We start from the raw sequence: 13,807 nt of genomic DNA, 5'->3' as shown, positions 1-13,807 counted from the left end.
AACCTGGTGAAGTTTGGGTCAGTAATTTCGGGACACCCTGTATATTAATAGTAGAATATATCGAACTATTGAGTAGGGACTGAATTAGTTTTTAATTACATAATTAATTTGATATATTAGTAACATAAAGTGCAAAATACTTCATACATAACTGAAACCCAGTTTGAATACTACCAACAACGTTTAAAAAATGTTTATTCTGTTTTTTAAGAAACTGTTCTGTATCCTACAATCTCATTTTTAAATGCACGTCTAAAGAATTATCTGCTCTTCGAATATAAACGTACTTTTCAGGCAGGATTGTTAAAATCATAAATGTTTTCAAATGTAACCTAATTAAGTATTTTAGTATTATAACCTTAAAAAAACCCCCCGAGTGATTTTATATCCGCCCTTGCAATACAAGAACCCCAACAGATTGTAAAAAAAAAAAAAATGGGTTTGGAAGAAACTAGTACCAGTATCGTTTGGCCATAAAAATAATATTTTCCCCTCAAAAACATATATCCATTAATACAAGTGTTTGCGAATTTTATATTTCCACTGAGTATTCATATCCTATTTTTAAATAAAATACCAAAAATATGAAAATTAACTAAGACCAATCAATGTATGTTATTTCGCATCTATTTTCCATTTTATATTACTAATTTAATTTCATGTTAGAATAGCCAAAGATAATACATTAGAAAAATATGTGTATAAATGATCTTGAAAAAAACATAAACCAATAATATACATATTTATGTTGTTTTGCAAGTTCATGTTTACCTGCGGGAACCAAAAAACAAGCTCGGTGTGATCGTCGCAATGTTTTGATTTTTAATACCACATTCACATCAGAGGTGTAAATGTTACATTGAAGGGTAACAGTACGATTTTTGTTAAGGTGAGAAAAATGGAGTGGAATTTTCGAACGCTGAAGAACTGGATTTGGCGTGGCATTGGCGCTGAACCTGACCCTGAAGATGGTAAATACCTTTCTGCGAAACGTTCTATTATCAATCCGCTGTCAGCTGTTACCAGTAATAATACTCCACCAGCACAGTTGCTACTTGAAAACACAATACATATGTATTAGTCAAGTTGAAAAAAGTAAAAATCTTAATTCAATCTGGAGTATTATTTACATTGTTTCAATTGTATGTCTTATCGATTTTATCGTCTTGAAAATGTTTACGAAATATGAAAGTTAACTATGAAAAGAGTCAGTAAACGTTGTTTAAATTGGTGATAAGTGTTATTGAAAATATTGTGAGTAAACCATTTCCTATGTATGTAGATTAGGGATATTGATGCTAGAAGATCTTTGAAAACGTTCTATCTACCAATTCAGCTAACTGGAACACAATTGCTTCAAAATAGATATATATATATAGTTCAACATAACAAAACATGAAATGACAATAAGCCAGTTTAATAGTACTTAGTACATAAACTCATTGGCTAAATATTTTAAAATGCCATTATTTCGAACATTATAGCTCTGAAGCTATCTAAACATACAGTTTACATTCATTTTATATGTTATTGCACATGTATAAATGGATTTAGTACAAATATACAATCCATATTCAATGGAGCGTCTAAGAACAAATAGGAATGTTTTAAAGTCCTAGTAGACAAGTTCTTCAAATGCAAATAAATTTTAACTGGAATATCTACGCGCATATCTTTATGAAATGTTTATGCTTCGTGTAGATTTCGATATGTAAAACACAGATAAGACATTACAATTGAAACATAAACGTTGGATATCCGCTTTGCTGATGTTATCCTCGTTGTTTCGGAATGTTGCATGACTCGGATCATATTGATTGTTAGTAGCCTGAGGTCATCTCCACTCGACTGTTTGTTTTGCATCTTCCGTTCGCATGCCTCTTTATTTCTACATTCCAATGTTCTTGACATTTCATCTCAGATATTTTCCTTCTGCTTTTTGTTTACACTATTCACAATTCATACTTTCACTATATTAAGCCAGGTAAGAAAATCGGTTACATGTTAGATTGTGTGTAAACTTTACTTTCATAGATATAACTGATTCAGAAATGTTAAAAATTCAGATTTGTTTGTTTGAGTAAAACTAAAAATAAAAAAAATATAAAATAAAACGAAATTAAATGTATCAAACAAGCATTGAGGTATTTTTTTATTTAATCTGTAATTATAAAGCGAATTGAAGCACTGTCTAAGAATATCTAGACAGTGAATATCTAGAACATCTAGACAATAAAAACACTTGATTTTCAACTTTTACTACCATTTCCCACTGACGAACATGTTAATAAATATTAAAACACTAAGATATATGATTTTGACTAGTGTAGTCCTAATTCCCATGAAAAAGTTGGAATTTAAATATACAGCTAATGATTACATTTGAGTAAATAGCATTTTTTAGCTTTAGTTATGTAAAATAATAACAAACAAATCATATCATTGAAAATTGTAATTTTTGATTGTATGCTGCACAAAATGTTGTGTACAGGAGTGATTAATAAAATAAATCATTCAGACGCAATGATATTATCATTATCGTTATCATTATGAGATGGGGACGCCATTTAGGTGCGTATCTTAACCCAAATGATATACAACATATACAAAATGATACGCTTTAGAATATAAAAACCATAAACTAGCAATTTGATGACTTGGATCAAGCAATGGTTGTGTAAGCGATTACATCAATTTTGCAAAAGCTGAAATAACTCGTTAAGCTCATTATTGGGATTAAAAAGCAAGTATTTTCATCTACGTCAAGTCTAAACTAGTAACACAGAACATAAATGCATATATCTCTTTTAATTCTGTTAATTAACTACTGTATCAAATCTTTAAAATGTCATCCCAGTATAAATAAAACATTGTAAATATTGAAACATGGAGAGATTGAAGTAAGTATGAATGAAACATCTTTATTATGTGCACACATGAAAACTCTTTATTATGTGCCAATATCAAGAACAATATCTAAAAGAAAACTAAAAAAAAGTCCGGGGTGTACAAAGATTTTAAGATACATTAATTTAAATAAATACTTTTAAAAGGAATCCCATTAACCAGACAACTTAATAATAATCTCATCGTTAAAAAATTACAACATAGCAGTCTACATACAGGGGATGTGTGTGAGTTAAATCTTTAATAGTTCGAATATTGTTTAGGACAATATGTTACATAACAGTACACATTTGTGGTACCGATGATTCTATAACAAATAATGTTACAATCCTATGCATTATGTTTGAGTAGGTCTTTTTACTTTTGATTGTACTTAAATCAAAAGTTTTAACATTCTACGTTGTCAAGATGAAGTGAGGCAATTGATTGTAAAATTGATTTATTGTAGTGTTTGGTCTCTTAGAATAAGAAAACCCCTAATTTGAATCCGAAAATAGATTTTATTATCTCCCAAACTATGATCGTAATTTCTAAATCACTGCTATCTAGCATCACAGACAATAGATCACCCACATAAATTTCTCTATTCTCTTTGTTTAGAATTTAACAAAACAATATTAAATTTTAGGTTCAATGAGCATTCTGGCATTTTGCATACAGTCCACGGTGCATACACCCTTGGCATCCTGTATCCTAAGTGGTTGACCCAAGGTGTAGTGTTAATTTAATATTCATAAATTCTATTAAACTTATTTCAAAGGTTATACCGATATCTACTAGTATCTATCTTTAGAAAACATGTAACATAGCAGTCTCAATGTTACAATACAACTACTTAGGTAACAGCATAGATTAAAGTAGTAGACTACTCTTGGGTACTAATGTCTACTCCTTTAATCTATGCTGTTACCTAAGTGGTTGTATTGTAACGTTCCCATTGCTACGTTATGTATTTTCTAAAGCTAGATACTAGTAGATCTCGGAATAATCTATTAATTAAGTCATGGTATAAAACCTACCCTTAAAATTCTTACATTTACACACTCTAATTGATACGAATACTGGTTAAAAATAATGTAAGTAATGTACATAAAAGGGTAAACTTGATGTTATGGGGAGGATAAGGATCATAATATGGCTATACTGCAGAAATAAAAAAAAAACATAGATCAATTTCTTGAGATTTATTAGTTTAAATTAATTAAATCAAGCTACTAAAAAGCATTTCACTGAACCCACCTCATCGTAATTTACATAAACGGTTTCTTTGAATTTGTGAAATGTAGGTAGTTAAGGTAAAAATAGTTCCTAATAACATGTTGTCATCTCAAAGATGGGGATAAACTTAATCCATCGGAAAACATCGTTTACCGAGCAAATCTTTAGATCTTGGACAGCTTTGCCTTTAGAAAACTTCCGTCGCTTGATGCAGTAAAGCGGTTCGTGGTGTTTATGTTGTCACGCGAACAGAAGGTGGGCGATTGGCAAAAATGAGTTTTGCCATGAAAGCACAGCACGCCACTTGGTTCTTACAGGTGAAACTACAAAATGGTGGCTTGAGTTCTAAGACGACAATGTGTGTATAAACTATCGAATAACATTGGTATCGGATCATAAAACATTGTAAACTGTGAATTGTTGAATTCTACTATTGTTGATCCTTAGTAGGTTGAAATATGTATGCGAAATGTTTGCTTCTTGGAAAACAAAAATCTACCTTGGTAGTATGTATAATTGTTGGACGAACGTAGTTCGTAAATGATATTTTACTTCATTTATTGATTCTCACGTTGTTTAATTTTGCAAACGTCAAGTTCAGACTTGTCTACATTTTTGTTTGTTTGATTCTGTGACAACACAAAACCAAACAAACCTAGATGTATTATACCGGGTGTCCAAAACCACCCGTACACCCCTTTCAAAACGATGGAAACCATTTCTTACAAACAAAAAATAATACAGAACTAGCTAAATTGGGCACGTTCTACCAAATGGTGATAATTTCAAAACCAAAACCACACCGGAAGTGGCTTTTTCAGACCGGAAGTTGACTTTTTTAAATGTAAACTACCAATTTTAGTTACAGAATCGGATTCTACGTTGAAAAATACATAACTTTTGTCTAAAACATTTTTTGAAAAAACTTCTTTTCTACCTCTAATGCCCAATGCCTAATGCCTAATGCCTCTAATGCTTAGTTTAAAAATAAATCATTTGTTTTTACATTAAAGGGGTCAAATGTAAAAATAAATTATAAAAAAAAATTAATCTTAGCAATGTGTAGACCAGCTGTTACTCAATTGCTAAGGTTTTTAAAATGAACAGCTGATTCTATTCATCATATGTCTTTATGTAATCTTTGTTATTTGTTTTTCTCTATTATTGTTTCGAGTAACTTTGACACATGAATGACCAAAAATTATTGACTTTAATGGGGGATTAAAGGTAGAAAACAAGTTTTTTCAAAAAAATGTTTTTGACAAAAGTTATGTATTTTTCAACGTAGAATCCGATTCTGTAACTAAAATTGGTAGTTTACATTTAAAAAAGTCAACTTCCGGTCTGAAAAAGCCACTTCCGGTGTGATTTTGGATTTTAAATTATCACCATTTGGTAGACCGTGCCCAATTTAGCTAGTTCTGTATTATTTTTTTTTGTAAGAAAAGGTTTTCACCGTTTTGAAAGGGGTGTACGGGTGGTTTTGGACACCCGGTATACCTAAATTCGTGTCATTGCCAACAGCTAGTATGTGCTATTGTAATTGAAGAACCGTTTTAAAAGTTTCGTTTGTTGTTCTAGTTTATCAATGATATATCTATACACAACTTTTCAACCGAATCACGTCTGTACATTTAACATTATACTAAGTTATTTGTTAACCGTTTCTGTAACAGTTATCATACAAGTAGTGTCAACTATCTTCTCGGTTATAAATTACTCTAATTCTACACAATATGCATTGTTTTGGGTTTTTTTCAACAATTTCCTCTATAAAATGTTCTAGTAGTTGATATTATAAAAATCTTCACTAATCTTGAAAAAGAATTCTGCATATACAGTGTTATACTGGTCAACACTAAATTCTCTATCATCAAAGTCCTAGTTTCTAAATATTAATCGTGCAAATTACTCTAGTATCGTCTCAAGCGTACCTATTTGTTTATTATAACATATTAATGAACTTTACTCTAGTCTAGATGCTTGAACAGGACCAGACCATCGGGATGATTTCTGTCCATACAGTCCTAGAGTGTTCTAGTCATAGATGTTTGTATAAATTTGTACAATTTACGAACTTTTTTGTTTCAGAAATCGACCCAAACGACCCGGAGGCCCAGAAAGCTGCGGTTAAGATACAAGCAGTGTTTAGAGGACACAAGACGAGAAACGAGATGAAGACAGACCAGGACGACACAGAAGTGCAAGACTTTGAGGCAGAATTCCGTCCGGACGATAAAGGTTGGTACAATGACGTTAAAAGGAATCATTTGCTGAAATTCCCCAAAATTAATAGATTTCACTACTTATCAAAAATAAATATCAACTCAAAATAGATTGCCAAGAACAAATTCTTTCGGTAGGTACAACTTCTTGGCAACTTTGCCAACAAAACGTTTACTCAATATCATCTGCTGGCTCATCATGGGTTGATCTGTGACATACAAAAACAGTTTTTGGATTATTTCTATTTCAATCATTGCGAAAAAGGTTTTTAAAAACGAAGAACCTCCAAAAGAATGTTCTTATTCCAATAATTATACGAATAAAATGCCATTAAATTCGGTAATATTCATTCTATTGTCACCAATGTTGGTAATTAACACTGGGTTCATGGCTCTACGGAAAATAAATGAGCTTAAAAATCATCTAGTTAACAACCCCTCAACACCCCCCCCTCAACCAACCCTCAAACTTGTTTGTTATTAACCCTCAAACTAATAAACAATATGATAGTTTATACACAAAAGGTTTTGCCTAAATAAAATTAAGGGATATCTAATATTGATGGCACATAAGAGATTTTATCTTTCCACGGTAGTAAAGTTGAAACGTTGCAGAACATTCTAATAATGATAAAACAACGATGGAATTGGCCAAATGGATGTTACGACTCATTTACTAGGTTTACCTCCGAAGCTTATCAAGCATATTAGCTTTTCTGTTCACAAAGTTAAATCTCATTATGTTTAAGCCGTAAGGATTTCTGACTTTTGAAAAGATACTAATTTTAAAATTACTTTAAACTTAGTATTAAACATGGAAGCGCATACAATACAATGCCTAATTAGTTGGCTAATTGTCTACAGGTGTGGGCAAACATCATTAGTGAACAACAATATTATGACAGGTGTTAAGTCACAGTATTGAATTATATAGCTTTCATGGTAACACGTATTGCCAAAGTATCATTTGGATACCACAATGTATTTAAAAGTTCAATAAATCACACACACATACTGGTGCGGGTTTTGTACCTAATTTGATAAAAAAAAAAAACACAATAATTTTAGGGGAAACAAAAAGCAACCGTATGAATCAAATCAAATCAAATCAATGAAAAGTTAATCAATACTTTTTAAACGTTTTACGGTAATGTAAAACTTAGATGAATATGTTATGAAGGAAAACTATAACTATACAATTTAATGCAGATGACATAGCAATGGGACATTTCCAAAAAGTAAAAATACTGTAAATTGGCTGTTACGTATATATTGACGTTTATATAGTTCTACTCCAAAACATCAAATCCTTAATTATGTAAACACTATTTATTAGTTAACTTCAAGTGCTAATAAGATGGTTCAAATGCGACTATTATTCTTGGCATTTTGTAAAGAGTCATTCTAAATAGTACAACACATATATATCGGGGAAGATTGTCCAGAATGTTCCTATATTATAATGGTCTGTGGAACATGAGTATCAGAACATGTATTGATATATTGATAATGGAAGGGAGGACGCGTTACCTCAAAGGCCCCTCTGCCATCATTCTCTCCCACAACCACAGCATTATGTGCTGCCCTACACACATGACTCTACAATCCTTGTATGGCTTAATACATGGATACCCAACGTTCCCAACAGTCTCAAATTGTGTGAAAGAGAGATCACTTCAACTATATTATCCTCTTCCACAACTGCAGCAGTATGTGTTGTGGTCCACTTAGTACGCTCATGTCTAAACTATCGTTCTTAAAGATATTGAGTTTAACTTAATTCACTCATACTCTCTCCATCACAATTTCTTCAACCCTACATTGTTCAAAAGCAAGATACTTCTGTTACCCTCCTCTACAATCACAGTATTATGTGTTAGCCACACATGTATCCTTGGGGTAGCACATAGATGCCCTCCTTTTTCACCCTTCCTAACAAATTTAAACTGCGTTTCTATATAAATCTCCTACAGAACCAACACATTATGTGTTACCCAACCAACACGTCTCGTATCTTTCATTAATAACTATTAATACCACTTACTTGGTACTACTTCCTTGGTACTACTACTTGGTACTAATTACTTTGTTACTTGGTTACTTTAGTACTACTTACTTTGGGGGAGCGAGCTGGTCTAGTGGTTAGAGCGCGGGACTCCGGTTCCTGGGGTCCCGGGTTCAAACCCCACCAAATCACCAATGGATTTTATCGAAGTGATATTGCCGTAACACCTAGATCTAGCCTGAAGTAATGTGAAAAACAATTCCGGGCTCGTGCCTTGCGTCCTAGGACAAACAAATTTATACTACTTAATTTATATATGTAGCAATCCCTTTATCCTCCCCAATCGCCTGCAAACCCAAACTGTGTGAAAGCAATATCCTTCTACCTTTTACCACACTCCTTCAGAACATTAACATTACACGAGGACCTATGCAAATATCTGTATAATCCATATAGTAGCAAATAATGGTGGTTCGCTCAAAAATCCCTCTACCGTATATCACCCAACAACTCAACCACAATAACCAGGCTACACCAATGACTCTAATCCACGTCACAACCGATGATGGTGGTTTAACTCATTGACGTTTATTTTATAACCCTATCCCACAACTGCAATATAATTGATCAATCATGAAATATGTTGAAGTGAAATTATCTACCTCTATTGTCTTTATCATCAACTGCGAAAATATGTCCCACTTAATATGCAGCCTTCCATAAGACAGCCGAAGATGGCGGTGTGCCTTACAGGCCCTCAAGGCTCTTTCACCCCCCCCCCCACACTATGTACCCCCCTCTCGTCAGCCGGAAAGCTTCATTACCGTAATGGTGCTGACCTTTGCAGCTTTAGTTCCGCCAAGTGCCCCATTTAGTCGCAAGTTCACCTTATCTGCTTTGACATTTTAAGGTTCAGACAGTCCTGAGATCATGATGGTTGCCAAGTTAGTGGAGATCATTTAAATCAACCACCATTAGGCGAAAGGTGTAAAATATATAATTGTGTATCAGAATATTTACAATTCGGCCGGATCATTAGTTTTATAATACTACGAAACTGTTTCATTGGTTATTAATTTCAAAATAAATTCTATTAAATTGTAACAATATATTCTATAAATTTCTGTAAAGTAATGTCTATTCTAATAGTCTCCCTCAAGCATAAAACTCCTCGTGGCGTTTACAATTCCTAAATACATAAATTATTATATCAAATACTCTCAACTATACAACAAAATTTCACATTTCTTAATTCAATATCGAAATACTCTCATCGGAATGTAAGAGCTGCCTGGTAAATCATGTATAAAGTCAAGCTTAAGCTTTTTCTTTTGCTTTAAGCTTCATGATAAAAGAAATGTCGTTTAGACATGCAATGCCCTACTTATATCACAAGCAATTTTGTTCTAAACGAAATCGCTACATTTGCTAGATTTGTTGAGCCAAAGGTAATCATTGTGGCATCTCCAATTTGTCTGAATGATTACAAAATAAACTAGTCTAGTATAATTTAGTTTTTATTTTCTATTTCAACCTAAAAAATTTTTAGATAACTAAAACAATTATTATTTAAACCTAAAATGTAAGGGAAGGTGATTCAATCAAAAGGCTTTGAATTCAGAACGAATAATTAACATATATTTTGGTTGTAAAGAGATTGTTAATTTTTACTACGTAATTGACAGTAGACCTCTAATAAAGTTGTTAAATTAGGGAGTTAACAGAAAAGTATTGTTTCTATATTGTATTTCCAGTCCTTAAAATCATAGGGTTTTTAATTTACTTCTAATTTACTCAAAATGATTGTCATGTTAACATATACTACGTATGAAATAGTTTTATGGCGTACTGTAATACATTATGTCATGTAATCGGTTATACGATGATTTATACTACAGATCCGTTTCCCACCAATTCTGAGGTAGTGTTCATTGTACAAAGTTACATTTACACTTCTGTTTTGCCATTTTATGTGCAATATTAAAACCGAATCTACAGCAACGGCCTTTAACTTTTTTATTGGTTGTTGCTTATCCAGTTATTTTTTTATTGTTACTCATGGCCAGGATAAAAAACAACAACAAAAAACGTTTGTACCGAAAGTGTATATTAATTGAATTACAGATTAAAAATTGGAATTCCACATATTTCTAAAAACATTACTTTTCAAACACATCCAATGTCAGTCCAATATTGTATTGGAATATGTATTCATGAGCGACGCCTTAAAAGACTTCAGTTTCAGGTACCTTAAAAACGGCTAGGTTATTGAAAATAATGTAATATTTATAATAAAAAATCTCCCAGAATGCCCATATTATAATCATGAAAAGAATGACATTTTACAAACGCATATTGCATACTTGAAGTACCTAATTGACCTTAAAAATGTTGGATAAATGTTCATAGCATTTGTATGGCTTGAAAAACAAATATTTTAAGTTTAACTCCGTAAATACTATCATTCTGTAAGCCATCGATAACTTTATTTTGTTTAAGATAAAACTACATTTTCTCAAGTTATTCTGAACGTTGCATGTGGGATCGCTATACGAGCGTTTGCGGCAAGGAGATTATGTAGCTTTTACAGTCACCGCACAAGCATGATAAACAGATCTGCATATACAACGGTGTTTACTTTCTACGGAAATGTAGTTAGGTTGTAATGACTAATGGCAAATGAGATTACCTTAAACAAAACTTGTCTTAGTACCTAAATTATCTAATTAACTATAATACGTGTTGTTAGGCCTATTTGGATGATATTTGGATAATTGGCTGGTATATCTTGGTTTTTAAGGTTATATAAATAACTTTATAATACTGTAAAGAAGTTTTCGTTAATTATGAAAAATCAACATTTACACAAAAACATATTACTATAAAACTATTTATATTATATTATTGCTTTAATATATTTTCCGTCGAATTTAGTTTGTGTAGTTTGGTTATATTTACGGGTAATAATTCGTGTACTTCTTAAAGTATTGATTACTCCATTTTAACGCCACTTTTTCTGTCTTAAATTCATTTCTTTTTCATTTATCTTTGTAAAGTGAGCCCATACATAGGTATACAGTAGTATGAGACTGTTTAAAATTACACTACTTGCTATCAACTTTGTGCTGCTTGAATCCACCATGATCGGTAGTGAGGAAACAAAAAAAGGAAATAAACAGAGAAAACCAAGTCTCTCATATATTCTTTCCAAATCAAATCCTTTCTAAACTAATAAAAAGAAGAAAAATTGCTTTACACTGATATTCAATACAGTACTCAAAACTAAGTGAGCCGTATGCAAACCAGGGAACTACAATCTTTGTCATTTTAGATCACATTTTGAATAACATTTGTATGGTTACTTTTACACAACGCATCGCACTATTGAATTGTTTTTGTTTAAACGGCCGTGTTCATTAAGTTGTAGTATGATATAATTATTTACTTATAAAATTCCCTTGCCGACTTCTGTGTCATATTTAAATTTACTGTTGTTTTACAAGGCTTTTGTTTTCAGAATTATGTCACGCCGCGACGAAGATTCAAGCATCCTTTCGTGGACACAAAGTGAGAAAACAGGCAGAGGAGACGGACAAGCTGACCAAAGAAATGGAGAAGGCTAAGGTACGAAACTACTATTTTATTATAAGGTTTGTCATAATTTTGGGGATTTTAGATCTCATGCGGATACGGCAACAAAATCTACAAAATAATTCCCATACGTTATTGAAGATTCAGAAAAGGCCTAATGGAAAAAAAAATCAACACAGAAACCAGCCTCAATTGTTTTATTTTATTGTTCTGTAAATAAGATTCAATTTACAATTCTACTGGTTAGAATGTTTATGAGTGTTTTAGAACATTCTGATACACGGTAAATATAGTTTTTGATGGATAATTTTACTAAATCTGAGTACAATTTTTAATTCCTGTTTTAGCCTGCCTTTACTGACAAAAATCAAACCCATTTGTTTGCCATTGTAATTAATTCAAAACCGAGTAGTTAGACAGCTCGGCCCAGTTTCAGCCTAACCAAACAGGTCGTTACAGTCATCTACATAATCATTACAGTCATTTACTATTATTATACTAACTTTATAATAATGTAAATTTACTGGAATGAATTGTCTAGTATTTTTCCCAATTCTTTTTACTAAAAATGTATTCAAGAAAATTTATTTTAAAAATATAAGTAATGTATTTTAGTATACAAATTAACCGTACGGATAAAAATGTGGCTACTTAAAATACTTAGTTTTTGAACAAACACAACTATTTGGTAAGATATTATAGAAAATTAAGTTGCTTTAACAAATGAATGTCATATAAAGTATAAAAACACAAAGCGTTCATTATACCGCCACTTCAAAACTCTTTTTTAGATGGAAGAAGAGGAAATTCAGAACATCGACCTGACAGATCCTGAACTGAACAAGGCTGCCACTAAGATACAAGCTTCGTTCCGGGGCCACAAAGTGCGTAAGGAGGAAGGTGATGGTGAGGCTAGCGGAGAGGCCAAGTCGCAGTGAATTCGAGGCCATATTGGCCTGTCATGTCTTTCGGCCTCTGGCCTTGCTCTATCAGAGCTACGCTCCTGTCGCCCTAGCCTCTTCCGTTCACACAGGAGCTTCTATGGTTTAGCGATTTACATTTTTTATAAACCGTAGTTTACGCCGGTTTTGTATCAAGGTATTTTAGCCTGGGTGGCTACTGAAACCGTGGTGAAATTTGCCAAGTTTGAACCGTTGTTACTGAATTAAACTGAGAACAATCGAATTTGTTGTTGTTGACATTTGGAAACTATATCGTATCATGACATAGTAAAGTGTCATGTCGAGCCCCTACCACGTTAGTAACGTACACGCTTTTATAATTTGCTAGTTGACCGGGTAGCTTGCGATGTTTGTTTTGTAAATAGCTTTAGTGAAAGTGCTGCTCGTAGCTTATCGAATTTGTTGAGCGTTTTGTAATAGTTGACGGTTATGCTTTCTATCATCTGTTCTATCTAAAGTTCCTTAACCGATGTTAGTATTGTTCATATTGTTCACAAAAAATATTTCTAAAGAGTATTGAAAGACATGTCATAACTATATTATATAGAAGGATAATTATTTATATTTTGAATTGGCGCATTTCGTATAAAGTAGACGCTTCGTTTCTCCAACACATCTTGAAGTAACAGTTGAGTTGATACAGTTATATTACCTAACTATTTTGGCCTGTTGGGTAGGCTAATTCTAAATTCATTCCACATGTTCATCTCGTTTTATATTGTTGTCTCAACGAGACTCTAGTAAGGCTAAATATCTTAAACAGGTATTGTAGTTAAACTATAGATGATTGCTCATAAATTAAGCTGAAACACATGTAGTGTTAAACCTATTGTACCTCGAAATTTGCCTTCGAATCTATTATCTTATAATCCTCGATAAAATATTTAAGAAATTCATCT

The 13,807-nt window shown here is 32.4% G+C and overlaps 1 protein-coding gene across 1 annotated transcript; it reads left to right on the top strand.

The window, feature by feature from the left end:
• The first annotated feature begins 893 nt into the window (after positions 1-893).
• Positions 894-13,393, top strand: LOC128999690 (neuromodulin-like). Its single transcript, XM_054426317.1, has 4 exons — positions 894-971; positions 6,217-6,366; positions 11,873-11,979; positions 12,738-13,393. The coding sequence occupies exons 1-4, from the start codon at positions 899-901 to the stop codon at positions 12,882-12,884; spliced, it is 477 nt and encodes a 158-aa protein (XP_054282292.1). The 5' UTR covers positions 894-898; the 3' UTR covers positions 12,885-13,393.
• The last annotated feature ends 414 nt before the right edge of the window (positions 13,394-13,807 follow it).

Source organism: Macrosteles quadrilineatus, unplaced genomic scaffold (assembly GCF_028750875.1).
Source record: "Macrosteles quadrilineatus isolate MER2022 unplaced genomic scaffold, UCM_ALF_1.0 Scaffold_8__2_contigs__length_117827958, whole genome shotgun sequence".
Taxonomy (NCBI): Eukaryota; Metazoa; Arthropoda; class Insecta; order Hemiptera; family Cicadellidae; genus Macrosteles; species Macrosteles quadrilineatus.
The sequence above is the reverse complement of the archived record's forward strand: the minus strand, read 5'-3'. Positions and strand labels throughout refer to the sequence as shown.